This window comes from Odocoileus virginianus, chromosome 26, assembly GCF_023699985.2.
Source record: "Odocoileus virginianus isolate 20LAN1187 ecotype Illinois chromosome 26, Ovbor_1.2, whole genome shotgun sequence".
NCBI lineage: Eukaryota > Metazoa > Chordata > Mammalia > Artiodactyla > Cervidae > Odocoileus > Odocoileus virginianus.
Genome location: NC_069699.1, coordinates 7,875,008 through 7,890,712, shown reverse-complemented (window position 1 = coordinate 7,890,712; position 15,705 = coordinate 7,875,008). Strand labels below are relative to the sequence as shown.

Below are 15,705 nucleotides of genomic sequence, written 5' to 3'. Positions count from 1 at the left end.
CCAGGGAGTAGATGAAATTTGACTGGATGTGGCATAGGGTTTAGTACAGGATTTGGTATAGAGCTGCTGTTGGCAGATTTTCCCAGTTGGTGAAGTAAAGCTACATGCATTCAATGGGCCTAAAATTAAAGGCCAGGTGTGTACATTTCAAAAATGTGTATTCAGTGAGTGGATGAGTCGCATGTCATTTATTTCCAGGTGCCCTGTGGTATTCACGACAAGAAGCTGCAGCTGGTTCAGTGTTTGCCTACTAGTGTGATACCAGTTCATCTACAAACACCCAGAATATCTTTTCTGTGCATTATTTATAAAGCAGTGCTTGAAGGGGATAAAAGGGACACAGGCCAACACACAGGGAAACAGAGAGTGAAAGAAACTGGTGGTAAAAACATGACCTTCCTCCATAAGGTCAAATAGTTTTATTTCGATTAAACACTACAATACAGTATATATCCATTAAAAAAAGAAAACTCTATTGTGTATATAAATTATTCCTTCCATTCATCAATTCTTTTCTTTTCCATTACAGCTTTGGTACAATGTGATTTCAGTATATAATTTTTTTTAAATACTTCTTAGCATCACAAACTCAACACAAAGTACAAAACTAATAATCCAAATTAGGGATAGTATTGTCTACACAGTGGTATTCAGTGGTAGGAGAAAATCTTACCTTGATGAATTCATGTCACTAGCTAAGCTAGAAAGGCATACCTAGCGGACATGACGGAAATATGCACCATTAACCAGCTAACGTGTGGATTAGTCTTTTTTTTTTACAGAATACCAGCAGCAGTCATTGGGGTGTGGAGTGCAGACTTCAGCCCTCAGCCAGCCTCCCTGCCTGGCTCCTGCTCCCGCAGAGGGCCGCGGTGGCGCCGGAGGACGCGGGCCCGGCCGGCGCTCAGAACCTGACCTGCCACCCGGCGTTGCTCACGCTGGCACAGTTGGTCCTGCAGCTGGCCGACGCCGCGGGGAGAGCGCTCGAGGGGCAGTGCGGGCCCACCAGCCTCAGGCTGCTCTGAGGGGCCGGCGGGGTGACGCTACAGTACACGGGCATTCCAGCGGCCGGGAGGGAGCCTTGGCCTGCCTGGGTAGGGAGCATGAGTGGCTGTTGGTACGACTGCTGGGGCAGTCCTTGAGAACCCTGGGTCATTGGCACCTGAGCAAAGACACAAGACACGTTCCTGTGTGAGGAGGTCATTCCGGGGTGTCCCGGAAGCTACAGTGGTGTCATCAAAAACAGTCACTTCTTTGGGGTTCGGGTCCCAGCTGTTTCACACTTGGCAGACCGTTTGACCGCTCTGATTTTCTGATTCCACGTGCATAATGACCCCGCCTTCAAAGTGGCCCCTGACAGAGCTGCAGGAGGCTGGAACAGCACTTGGGCCATGTCTGGCGAGAAGTCGATGCTCAGCAAGTGTTAGCTGTGAGCCTCTTTCCTTCCCCTTTCCTGGCTCTCCAGGGACTGCTGTCTGGACCACCCCCCTCTCTGATTTCTATTTTGGAAAGCCATGCTCCCATTCTGGTTTTATGCCAAGTGGCCTGGAGCCACTGATAATAAAAGAGGCTCTTGTCCCAGGAACCTACCTCACTCTCAACTTGCAACTTTTGAGAACATTTCTTATTGAGCTGGCGGTAGAGATGGATGCAACGTGAACAAGGATGGTCAAGGCAGGAAGACCGAGGATAGGGTCTCTAGGGCCAGAGGTACTTGGTGCAGCTGAACTGAATGATTAACGTATTTCACCAACCTTTCACTTTCCCTCTTAGTGAATTTCAGAATATACATTACTGAAGGGCATGTGACACTTTAAATACTCAATGTGAGTTTAGTCTGGAAAGTGCAACTGTCAGGTCCAATAAATACCCTTTAGATCAATCTGAGATGCCATTTTAAAATGCTTTATAAGGTAAATTTGTGGTGAAATGAAGTTTCTTTGGGTGTGATCAAAACAAACAAAAATTTGTCACAAGGACTTTCTCTCATTAAGAACCATTTCAACAGAATGTCCAGAGGTCTTCATGAACAGAACTCAAAAGCATTTTCTTTCATGAATAGAAAGCTTATACAGAACCAGACTTCGAAGGGCATTCAAAAGCCATTTTTTTAATGGAAATGTACATTTTCAGTTTTTTACTTGTCTAGTATAATCTTGACTCCAAGTCAACCACCAACACAACTGCACCTAGCACCCCCTGCCACCTACCACCCACCTGAGACGGGGACACACCCACAGCTGTGCTGTGGCAAGTTCTGCTTTTCAAAGCACTGTTTCCCAAGCTCTGGACACGCACCTGATAATTAGACACGGCTGGGTAGGAGACCATCACGCTCTGCACTGGAGTTCCCTGCTGGCTGCTCATCACGCCCTGACTCTGAGCTGGCTGCTGCACCCCCATGAGGCCTTGGAACCCCTGCTGACCAGACAAGACTGGCTGGTAACCTGCGAAGAGGAAACATCTTTTGAACTGGTTGTACCGAGGAGAACGAAGATGAAATTGCATGGGGTAAGATAACTTCTTCACCAGCCAACCTGAAGACCTTTCACTGTCTGTGTTAGGAATGCTTATTTCCTAACGATGCACGTTATACTTCTCAAGAGTGGATGAGGGCATGACTCCAAAAAATTCACTGGTATCTCCACCCAAGGGTTAGTGTTGTAGTAGTGGTACCTTCTTCCTGACACAAAGATGGGCACCTCTATTGATGCGGGTTGACTGCTGCAAATTATACCTTTCAGATCTGTCTTTTGCTCTGGTTTCAATGATACTTGGACAAGTCACAAATTATCAAGTTTTTCTTCATTAAACTGACTCATTTTCTTACCCTCTGACTTTCCTGCACTACCTCATTTCACAAAGAGATCACCATACAGCCTGTTAACTTGGGACACATTCTATTTTCCATGCACAAGAAGACTCGCAACTCTACCTAATTCAATATTCGCTGACTCGGACAAAGGCAACAACCGCAGGTATGTCACACTTTATTCTGTTCCACTACTAGCCCCCAAGAGAACGTTCTGGCAAAATACTCCCATAAGAGACCATGTATGTATCATAGATTATACAGAATACAAAATTTAAAGAATGTGTTTGCTGGTGTCCTTCCAGGCGGGCCAGCTGGTAGGGTTTCTTTTCTTTCTAAAGGGACCGGAATTTATTCTAATTACTTTAACCCCTACTACAAGATGTGGTTTAAAATGCATTCTTAAAGCAAGGCTGTCAACTATTCTTATAAATACTGGAAAGAAAGTTATGAAGATGGTGAAGATGGCAGGGTGACAGAGAAATAAAACAGCTTCACTTCATGCTGTAAAATAAGGTCCTTCCAGAGCTCCTGTTATTAAGCGTACTGAAACCAGGCCAATTGCTGTCTTAACACAGTTCTCTGGGAGAGAGGCTTTACATTTTCTTGACACGAACACTATGTTTTACAATCAGAGGTGCCCATCAGCAGACGAATGGATAAGGAAGCTGTGGTACATATACACCATGGAATATTACTCAGCCGTTAAAAAGAATTCATTTGAATCAGTTCTAATGAGATGGGTGAAACTGTAGCCCATTATACAGAGCGAAGTAAGCCAGAAAGATAAAGACCAATACAGTATACTAACGCATATATATGGAATTTAGAAAGATGGTAACGATAACCCTATATGCAAAACAGAAAAAGAGACAGAGATGTACAGAACAGACTTTTGGACTCTGTGGGAGAAGGCGAGGGTGGGATGTTTCAAGAGAACAGCATCGAAACATGTATATTATCTAGGGTGAAACAGATCACCAGCCCAGGCTGGATGCATGAGACAAGTGCTCGGGCCTGGTGCACTGGGAAGACCCAGAGGGATTGGGTGGAGAGGGAGGTGGGAGGGGGGACCGGGATGGGGAATACATGTAAATCCATGGCTAATTCATTTCAATGTATGACAAAAACCACTCCAATACTGTAAAGTAATTAGCCTCCAACTAATAAGAATAAATGAAAAAAAATTGAAATGAAGGGTAAAGAATTCCTAATCAGTGCCCATTGTTTATAAATAGCCTTTCTTTTGAGTGTATTTGAGAGTTTTAATTGAGAAAGGATGAAATTACAGTAGCGTCTTTACAATAGACAACACTTGCCAATCCTGTGTTTGGCAAAAAATGTTTTCATTCACCTTAGAAATACTGGAGAAGTGTATCTTGCCAACAGTCACTAAGTTAAGAGATCAGCTCTATTCATCAAATGAGATGAAAATGAAGTGGAGTTATGGACACCCAAGACAGCAAACTCGGGGACGAGCCGGGTCAGGAGGCCTGGGCGGCGCCTGCTCCACCAGCGAGTGGAGCCAGGGCATAATCTGGAAATCATCCTCTGACCTCCTTTTATGTGGCCCATTTTTTAAAATGTTCACATCACTCTGCTTACTCCATCTTAACAGTGGTTTTACTTACTAGGTTATTTTAAATTCTAGTATAGACACCACATACTAAGAATGTAATTGAGGGTCGTGACCACCTTTCCTCCAGTTATTCTGAGTTCATGGGAACACAGTCAAAGCCTCCTTACGTGTGCTTTGCAGGTCTACCGGATCTCAATAACCTCAGCCCAGAGGGTTTATAAATATGGCAAAGTGTTTGAAGTTTATACAATATGGAAAAATCATCAGACTTGGGAACAAGAAATGTGACTTAAGGCCATGTCACGGTCCTCCCTACCTCCCACAATGCCTCATATGCAGGGAGAAATTTCTTTTAACATTCATTGCCAAAATTTGTTCTCTAGGATTTCCCCCTTTTATTCTTATACCCATTGGCCCTGAAAAAAAGAAAATTCTGTTGCTGTTTTATTATTACTAGGACGTTACTACTAGCCATATCAAATTCACTGTAGCAAGGATTATTGTTATATATGTTAAAAAAAAAAAAAACTTGGCATGACTGTAGAAAATTCATGGTCACAGCCTTCCTTACCATGTCTTATTTTTATAGCAAAGAGCAAGCAACGTGAACACACTTTCAGGTCTGTGTAATGGTGCTTATTTCTGGCTGAAGAGTCAAAGTACAGGTTGAAAATGAGAGAAATGTCTTTAAAAAAAAAAATCAATACTTGGATCTTAGGGTGAAGCCCCGTTGGTCTCAGGGGTACTACTGCAGGATACACATGGCTATGATGGAAACAGAAGGTGGGAAGAAGGGGAGGAGAGGTCGGGTGGCCTCACGTCTAAAGAGGATGCACTTGCTTATTGAATCCTTCCAGCCTTTCCGAGTCATCTTCAGAATGACTCTGTTTCATAGCGTCTGTTCAAAAATAAATCGAGATGGCCTATGAAAGATTCATTTATTACATCAGCTCTATAAACCAAAATTGGGGTGAAGGGAAAAATCAGTCTGATGATAATAGAGCTGCTAAGACATACAGAAAACAGAATGTCTTGGTAGGAAGAGGAAGTAGCTATCAGATAATATTCAAGGAGAGAAAAAGAGTGAGGAGGTTGGGCAGCCTCCTCCCAATAAAGGTGCAGGCCCGGGGTGGGGGTGGGGGGATGCAATTCATCTTTGCTGAGCCCACGGGTGTGGGGACACTGCCGTGGTATTGCCCTCCCCAAGCCGATTCTGCCTGATTTGTGAACTTTAACATCCAGTCATGCATAGCAATGGGCTACCAGCCCTGCCCCAGGATTCCCACAGTCAACACACTTAAGGCAAATAAAGATTTATGTGAGGAGCGAATCACGCCATACAATTTCTAAATGAAAAGTTAAGGAAAGTCCAATTTATATTCATGAACCCCATTCATTTCTCAGTTCGCTCTCCAGGCAAGAAATTCACACCTGGAATGGTTTCATCGGAGGGCCCCACTGCTTTAAGTGATGCTACAGAAGGTAGGCTGCAGAACGGTCCTTGAGACAGGAGACTGTGTGGAATGTGAATTTGAGCTCCGGTCTAGGAATAGACAAACAGAAATGTGATAGCAGTGACCTCAGTGTGAACTAACAGGGTCTGCCTGGGACACCACTCGCCCGAAGGCGAAGATGGTGGAGCTGGCTGGTGGCAGCCTGCTTATCTTGTCTACTCAAATGAGAAGCCTGTTCCCGTTTGTCAGTTCTTAGCTGTGAAATGATCTGTTTTTCATATTTATTGAGGATTAGCCAGATAGAATGCATTGTACAAAACAGAAACAGCAACAGTAGCTGCCCTGGAGGCTTGCTAGGGCGATCGTAAAGACATTAGCTATTTGTATTATTCCTTTTTCAGTTGAGGTTAATTCAATTTTCATGTCACATGCGTCATTTATTTTCTGAAGGTAAAAAGGTCAGGAATGGACAGATGCCTCCTGACCGGTAAAAGAATACCCCTCTGCTAAGATTGAGGAGGTAAAACATGTAAAATGTCTGGATCTTACAGATCTGAAATTTAACATTGTTTTAACTAAAATATGGCAGTTATTGAATACTCCTTGTAGTCGGAGGGTAATTCATTAATATTCTGTCAAGGAAACATTTCGCTTGATGTAGCCTATTTATGAAAAATCAGAATGTAAACTGGAATTACAATTTAGGAATTAAAAATTGCATGATTGATATGGATGTTATTTTAACTCTTATTTGTAAATACATTGTTATATAGCCAACATTTTGGAAATGAATGAATGACAAAGTCATGACCTGTGTTTTTAGGTGTTTGATTCCCTGGCTGTTGTTGGTTATGAAGGTTGAAGGTGAGTAGGGTGTATCTTAACTACAAATATTGGGCAGATAATGGGTTGGCCAGAAAGTTTGTTCAAATTTTTCTGTACCTTCTTACAGAGTGAACTTTTTGGCCAACTTAGCATCTACAGAGCAAAGTAAGAAGCTATGCAATTCTCAACACCTCCCCAAGCCACCTAAGCAGTGCAGTTTTCCTATTGGGTTTTTCTTAAGTATTCTTAATATGGTACAATATCTTTTCAAATGATTAAAGTTAATAATCTGCTTAATAGAAAATATGACTTCTCTTGGGTGAACCAACACACACAGGCTTCTAAGGAACCAGGGTAGCTGGTTCTGAATTCAAATTCCGTTCTCTGTACATGGTTTTGAGATGGAATTACAGTAGTTCAGCTGTGACATAGCTGATGGAAGAATATGAAAAAGAAAAATGCTTATCCAGGACTGGCTTGGCCCTTTGCTAAATTTTTAATAGTTCATGCATTCCACATACTACTTTCTATTAATAATATCTGCCTGGTTCTGTCTGTTGGTTTCCTATCGATTCTTTTACTTTTTCTTCTTCCTTACAGATTCTCCATCATAACTGGCTAATTAGCTATATTGGTTTGATCACTTACTCTGATCCAGGCAGTAAATTAAGCACTTACACTTTATTGTCACAACAATCCTGGGAGGTAGTCAGTGCTTTTAAACTCCTTTTACAAAAGACACAACTATGACCCAGACATTTGTCAGGGTCAGAGTGCTAGTAGGAGGGAAAGCTAGAATTTAGGTTGAGGTTTTCTGGCTTGGTCATCCCTGTTTTTCCGCCCTAAATTGTAGTACTACTTATTACACATTCTTCCAACTCTCATATATTAACATAATTTCCTTAGCGTGGCAGCTACTCAATGCCCATTCATTGTATTCATTGTTTTCTCAATAGTTAAAACCAGTAAGAAGATGAGAGTTATGATCCACAGTCTGTTGAACACTGTCCTGCTGGTATCAAAGAAAGAAAAATCAAAGGTAAAGCATAATTGCCCTGACAAAATCAACTCAGACCACTCAATAATGATTTAAAGGTTGGTCACTCAGATAACAGGATACCAGACAGGTGGTCAGGTTGGAGCTGGGTGGGGGTGAGTCAAGTGGATTCTAGTCCCTTCATTTACTTCATTAGTTCCTAATCAGTGGAAACTACAGTTTTCAATTACTAGGTCCATTTCAAAAATGCCTCTCCTCACAATCTTCAAAGATTCTGTACATTTACTCTGGATTGTTTTCTCAAAATGCTCTCAAAATATAAGATAAAAATAACTTGGGACTTCCCTGGTGGTCCAGTGGCTACGACTCCCCACTCCCAGTGCAGGCGGCTAGGATTCAACTCCTGGTCAGGGAATTAGATCCCACATGCCACAACTAAGACCCGGCTACAGCCAAATAAATATTTTAGGAAAAAAAAAAAAGAAAAAAAAAACGCATTTTAAAAAACTTATTTGCTCATTAAATATAATACTTGTTGCTTGACTGTACCAGGCAGCTAGCTGTGGCTCAGAAAGTCATGTGACCTTTGGAAATAAAAAGTATCTATAGTATTTGAAAGTTGGTAAGAGAAGATACACAGAAACTCTAGGACGTCAGATGAAAAGTGTTAGTCGCTCAGTCCTGTCCAACTCTTTGTGACCCCATACTCCACCAGGCTCCTCTGTCCATGGAATTCTCCAGGCAAGAATACTGGAGTGGGTAGCCTTTCCCTTCTCGAGATCTTCCCCGCCCAGGGATTGAACCTGGGTCTCCTGTTTCACAGCCACTCAGAGGCGGCTGTACTTGGGGCGTTTAGAGGCTGCTCTCATGACTTCTAATTCTGTGAACACTATGGATTTGTTCCCAAGTTTTCTTTCATTAGAAGGGCACTTTTTAAGACAGGGGGCCCTTCTGGCCTCATCTATCTAAACTACCTTGATGTTCAAGGTGGCTAGCCATGAGTAGGAAGAACAGATGCATCCTAGGGGATCATGATATCTCTATGGTTTCCTGAAAGAGGACCACCTCCTTATGCTTCAGAGGAGTAGGTCTGGGGTACTGGAGGCCCGGTGCCCACCTTGGGTAGAGTGGAAGGTACCCCTGACTGTCCCACTAGCACTCGGCCTCCCTCGGGGTCTGGGGGCACACGGTCCTCTTGATTTCCCTGGCCTTTGAAGACACTGTCCTGCTTCTCCCAGGTGATGACTCCCTGATGTGACTGTAGGTTAAGTGGGGTCACCTTTGAAAAGCAAGGCGTGTATCTTTTGAAGCATTTTGCCTTTATGTCAACTTGCCAATTTATGTGCCCTAAAACCCCATGTAGAACTTTTAAAAGAAGAAAACCAGTATAGACTGGATCTGAAGACATTTTTTTAAAACATGTCCAAAGATTAAGATACAGGATAAAAATATCTTCCCTGGACATCATAAGAAGATACTGTTCTTATATATGAAGTAAAATATCATGAAACTGGCCAAAAAATGAAAAAAGAGGGGTATAAAAAAACTGCCTTTTTTTTTTTTTTTGACTTCTTTCATCTTTGTGTAAGTGTCTGCCTTCATCTGATTTACCGGCCATCTCGGTCTCTGTCCTCTTTCTATTCCTCGCTATTTATTATTCAGGGGTTTTCATTCCTTAGGAACAAGATGCAGAATGAGTGCGGGAGGTCCACACCCATCCCAGGGAAGCCCAGTCCATCCTAATGAACTTGGGGAATGCTGTCACCAGCCGTAAGTGGAACTATGCTTCCTGAAGCAGTGGTTTTCCTCCCTACTTTCTCTTTTGCTCATTAGCTTGCTTGCTGCACAGAGTGTAATTCTCAAAAGCCTCTTTAGTGTCCCCCGGAATGCCCACACATGGGTCATTTTCCCGTGGCCGTCCGTACACATCAGATGAACCATCCTATTACTGCAAGCCCGGGGCCTCTTCATTGTAATTAGACCATCCGGATCCACGTTATCGCAACTACAAAGCTAGTTTTCTTTCTTTTTTTTTTTTTCCCAAATCAGGGCAAACATGAGAGACATTGTTAAGTGACTACAGGAACAGCTCATGCACAGAATTTCAATGAATGCCTCTAAGGGAAGCTGGCATTGAATTCCATTTTAAATGGACGAGGCTGTCATATTATTGAAGTAATTCTCTGAACTTTCCTGGCCTAGAGTGCTGCACTGACAGCCAGAGAGCCTCCACAACCCAGAGGGAGAAAACCTGCAGGAGATTCACAAACGTTTTACTTTCTTAATGAGGCTGTGTGGCTTAGAAAACGTGGCATTCTTGCATTTCTGCACGTCTACCAGTGTTAATTATGGACATGCTTACACCAGGCTGGGTGACAACAAATTGGTGCTGAGGCAGCTTAGAGGAGTTCTCCCCACAGACTAAACTCAGGGCAGAGGGAAGACAGAGGTGGGTTTAATCATGGCCCATGGGAGCATTCCCTCTGGGGGGTGTTCCCATTGACAAATTGCTTTCGATCAGCTGGCTAAAACAGGACGATCATGAGGTCAGAAGTCATGGGGTCAACCCCACGGTGATTCTATTACCATCACTCTCACATAGTTATAGGTTGTAAGCTAGCCCTGGCCCACTATTCTGAAAATAAGTTCTATGGTCATAGATCCAATCTGTAGAACCCTACATCAAAACAGAGAGAAGAAAACCCACCTGCTTTATATAATCAAAAGTAACCTGTTTATAGAAGAAAGCATTATATATTATTTTTCCCAATAGTCAAAGATAACTACCTTCTTCAGTTGCAGACTGGCAAGGTTCTTACCTAAACTTTATTCTAGTGGTAGATCCCAGCATCTGGGATCTCAGTTCCTCGACCAGGGATCGAACCGATGCCTCCTGCAGTGGGAGTGCAGAGTCTTAGCCACTGGACCGCCAGGGAAGTCCCTCTAGTGGTAGATTTAGCAGTACTATGTTCCAGTGGTAGAGTCTGCTGGGAGGCAACAGCAGTAACCTAGGCCAGAGACAATAAAGACAGATACTAAGGCAGGATGGAGGATGAGAGAGAAGGCGCACACCAGGGCCAGATACTGGCAGCCAGGAGTTTTAGTGATGCTGCATGTTGGATGGACACGAGCTGACTGTACCATAATCATAGATGTCAGCTGTCCACTGGAACCCAGACACTGATGAACAAAAGCCCTGATCTGTAGTGCTCACTGATTTGCCTGATGTAACTATCCCCACCAATTTCAGACTACAAAGGGCTTAACAATCAGCTGGCAAAATTCCTGATGTTTTGAATGTTGCTCATGTAGGCCAAAACAAGAGAGCTCTGGCACCCCGCTGACCTGAATTCAGTGTCAAGTCTGATTTTCAGTTTACTTAGGTTTTGCCTCTTTTATCCTTCCTTGGAACCTGCTGACTATACTTTGCTCTTTTTTGTAACAATGACTCTAAGAGCTATTCAGAGGATTTTTATGGACAGGCAGGCTCAGAGACACTGGACATACACTGGATATACACTGGTATATACTGGACTGTATACTAGTACACTGGTGTATACTGTATACTAGTACACTGGCGTGTATGCTGGGCTGTGCACTAGTACACTGGTGTATACTAGATATACACTGGTATATACTGGACTGTATACTAGTACACTGGTGTATACTGGACTGTATACTAGTGCACTGGTGTATACTGGGCTGTATACTGGAGTGTATACTGGACTGTATACTAGATATACACTGCTGTATATTGGACTGGGCTGGACACTGGACTGGACACTGGATGTGTCTATATGTGCATTTGACTATGGCAGCTGTCCAGCTGTGCATTTGACCATATACCAGTGTCAGATGTGTGCCAGCTGTATCCAGCTGTATGCCAGATGTGTCTAGCTGTGAGCCAGATGTGCATCTGACCAGCTGTGTACCAGATGTGTCCACATACACTGGACTGGACTATCCACTGTACTGTAGAGTATACTGTATGCTGGACTATAAACTGAACTGTACCATATACTGGACACTGGACTGTACCTGATGATGTACACGGGCCTGGGCTGCACATCGGACTGTCTGGTAGACTGTACACTGTACTGTACCTTATGGTGTACAAGAGACTGTATGCTGGACCGCACAGTGTACATTGGACTGGACCGTATACTGTACACAGGACTAGACTGCACAGTACACTGGATATACAGTACACTGTGTACCGTGGGCGTCCACTGGCAGGTACACTGGCTTTGAAGAAACTGAAAGAAGTACCATCATGATGTTTTCTGGTACATCATGGATACATATCCTCTGAACCGATATATGCTGAAGGCCAAGCTCTAATGATTTGGGATTTAGTTCCTCCTGATTTTTCGTTGAGCTCTAGATAGACAACATCAGTCCATTTTCAATTTCGAGATGCCAAAAAAGTTTAAAGGTCACCTTGCTTACATTTTATTACAACAAAAGAATGATTGATTCTAAATTATATAATGGGTAGCTCAAAAACAAAAATCCCACAACTGAACCTGGTATAAATGGTTTTCTACCCATAACTAATGTTTTCTAAGGAGAAAATCTGGGGATAAACATTTGTAAAGAAATTCTCATCACAGGGTTCAGGGAACATTAATTTTGAATCCTCTGTGTTTCTATCAGTTTTCCAACAGATGGCCCCAAAGTGAAGCCGCTGGGCAAGAGATGATGTCACAAGTCCAAGCAACAAGAACGAGATTGTTTCTGTTCATCTACCTAATCAACCCATGATTATCCTTGTTAACAGCAATAAGAACAGTCCTTAATCTCACCATGCAGGGAACTGTTATTTAAAAGTATCGCTTTTATCTAATCGAGACAACAATTAGAACTCTATAGGCTTGTCCATGCAAATACAAATGTGCTTATCTTTTTAGCTGGAGCTGCAGGATATGGCCCACACTTAAATCCCATTTCACAATAATTAAAGTAAAAATAAACATGGACGAATGGTCTTCCGCCCGAGGCCTGCTAGTGTTTCACCGTGGTCAGATTCTTTGTGCTGTGCTGAGTCGTTCAGTCGTGTCCAACTCTCTGCAAGCCCAAGGACTGTAGGCCACCAGGCTCCTCTGTCCATGGGATTCTCCAGGCAACAATACTGCAGTGGGTTGCCATGCCCTCCTCCAGGGGATCATCCCAACTCAGGGATCGAACCCAGGTCTCCTGCATTGCAGGCAGATTCCTTACCATCTGAGCCACCAGCGATGCTTATAAGCACCCAAATGGAGCATGAGCTATATTGACAGTCACACCCTTTGCGGCCTGCAATTCACTGTAAGGAGACGATGCCAACAGCCCGGGTCTAAGAGAACCAGGTGAGCCTCACAGGCTATCTCTGGCAGCACACCAGGTTGCGCTGAGTGTACTAAACCAGGCCCACCTTGCAGCCCTTCTCAAAGCTTTGAATTCTCATGGTTTGCCACTCAGTCCCGCCTCCTCATCACATCTCCATCTCTGAGTGCCTGCGTCCCTGCCCTGCTTCCCCTGACAATGGTTCTCAACATTCTCCTGTCTCTGGAGTCACTTGGTTAAAATGACCAAGTTAAAACACAGATTCTTAGGCTCCAACCTCCAGAGGTTTTGATTCAGCGGGTTTAGGTGGGGCCTTAGGAAGTGCTGTCTTGACAAGTTCCCAGGGGGCTGCTGATGCTGCTGGTCTGGGGACCACATTTTGAAGATCACTGCTGGACCCTGGTTTTCAATGAATTCAGTCATTAAGTCATGTCCAGCTCTTTTATGACTCAATGGACAGCAGTTACCAGGCTCCTCCGTCCATGGGATTTCCCAGGCAATAATACTGCTGGAGTGGGTTGCCATTTCCTTCTCCAGGGGATCTTCCCGACCCAGGGATCAAACCTGGTCTCCTGCTTCGGCAGGTGGATTCTTTACCGCTGAGCCACCAGAGAAGCCCTTTCAATGAATACTTTTGCCTTGAATTCTTACCGTTTAAGCCTCTTACTTTTCCTTTCATATTGTGGCTGATGGGCTCTGAAACATCACTCCTTGTGCATGGGGCGGGGGCAGGGGGCATCTCTCCTCTCTGACTTCATTTTCCTTACCTGTAAATCTGGGACCATCCTTTTCTCAAGGGGTTTCAGGTAGACCAAGATCCCTCTTGTAAGAAACATCCAAGAGACCGAGCACCTGGCTGTGACCGAGATGTGACCTCCCTGCCCCTGCTCATCCTCTGGAAAAGGAAGCGTTTCTTATACATCTGGGTCTGGCCTGGTATTCTGCATTCAGTGACTCAAGAACATTTGTCAATGATGTTGATGAAAAACCACCCTCACTGTATCCGCCCTACAGGAATCTTACAATGCCACAGGACGGAAAATAAGCCCACAAACAGAGACCTGGGAAAAAGAATGAGGAAGCAGGACTTCCCTGGCTGCCCAGTGATTAAGACTTAACGGTTAGGACTTCACCTTCCAATGCAGGGAGTCTGGGCTTGATCCCTGAGCAAGGAATTGGGTTCTGCATGTCACACAGTGTGGCGGGCGGGGGGAAGCAGCAATGCACTCAGACGGAATGCCGCAGGCCTGCCCATGCTTGAGGGATGGCCCGAGAAAAGCAACTGATCACCATCACAGCAGAATAAAGACAAAGCCGACCAGACGCCAACTGCCTTTTCTTGTCCCTTTTGCCTCTAGAAAAAGTTCCTTTCAGCAGCAAGTCAAGTGGGCACAGCACAGCTTCCATTTTCACCTGATAGTGCTGGGACAGGTGCAGGGAGAAGCCTCAGTAAGGAGGAGATGTGGAAAGGAGCTGAAAAAGGGAGTGGGAAGGGCAGAAAACCCCCAGACACTGTCTGGTATGCACAAACCGGTCTGCGAGCTCTCGGCCAGGCATCTGGGAAAACAAATCAGGTTTCTGAAGCCCTGCGTCTTTGGGACATAACTGTGGACTTGCTTGTACGTCTTGACCGTCACTGGGCTTGGGAAAGAAAAAAGCCAACAAGAAACCCGGCGCTCACCTACTTGCCCTCCTACAGCACATGTCTGGGATTCCTTGCTTTTCTAAATCTCTTCTCAGGGCCTTCCCTGGTGGTCCAGTGGTTAAGACTTCACCTTCCAATGTCGGGGGTACAGGTTCCCTCCCTATCTAGGGACCTAAGATCCCACATGCCTTGCAGCCAAACCACCAAAACAGAACACAGAAGCAATGCTGTAACAAATTCAATCAGGACTTCAAAAAAGAGGGGACTCCTCTGGTCCCCGTGGTTAAGAATCCGCCTTGCACTGCAGGGGACGCGGGATCGATCCCTTGTCTGGGAACTGAGACTCCCCCACCTGCCTCCGAGAAACTAAGGCCCTGCATCACAACTACTGAACGCGTGTGCTCCGGGGCCCACGTGACACAACCAGAGTCGGCACCACGAAGATCCCGCGCGATGCAGCTAGGCCTGATGCAGCCCAAACGAAAGAAACTGCAAGAAAGTAAAATTAAAAAAAGGCTTTAAAAATGATACACATTAAAAAACAATCCTCTCTTGCCCTGCCCTCTCTGCTCCCCACTGCAAGTCTGAAATTCTTCAACCTGAGCGGGGACAGTGGATCTGGAGCCCTCCCTGGCCCAGCCAGCTCAGGACGGTGGGAGCTGGGGGTGCTGAGGGCTCAGAAGGCCCAGGACTGCACACAGAATTTCTCATGAACTGGGGATTAAATCTCATTCTGCTGTCAGTCCCCTTGCTGGCATGTATATGCTATAGTGCTTCCTCCAAATATGACAGACTGCGCTGCGAGGCGTATTTTTGACACACAAATGCTGGCTCTGTTGCTATTACCATGTCATTACTAAGCACTTGGAGAATACACCTTGTGTATGTGACCTGGGGCTCACCAAGCTTGTTTCCAGCAGCTACCAACAGACTTTTCTAAGATAACCCACAGTACGGCATTATGGAGAAAGAAAAGAAAAATCTGGAGATTCAAGGAATATATCATGATTTGTAAAAGACAGGAATCAAACCATCTCTTTGGAAGCTCTCAGCCCGACTGCATCCTGA

At 44.5% G+C, this 15,705-nt stretch overlaps 1 protein-coding gene across 26 annotated transcripts in view; it reads right to left on the bottom strand.

Moving 5' to 3' along the window:
- Positions 1–383: 383 nt before the first annotated feature.
- Positions 384–15,705, bottom strand: part of ARPP21 (cAMP regulated phosphoprotein 21) — a 159,575-nt gene continuing 144,253 nt past the window's right edge. For all 26 annotated transcript variants that reach the window (XM_020880551.2, XM_020880548.2, XM_020880555.2 and 23 more), the window contains 2 exons: positions 2,299–2,447; positions 384–1,162 (listed from right to left, as the gene is read on the bottom strand). In XM_020880551.2, the coding sequence (XP_020736210.2) occupies positions 905–1,162; positions 2,299–2,447 (407 nt within the window). In that variant the 3' untranslated portion in view covers positions 384–904. The remainder of the gene's footprint in view (positions 1,163–2,298; positions 2,448–15,705) is intronic.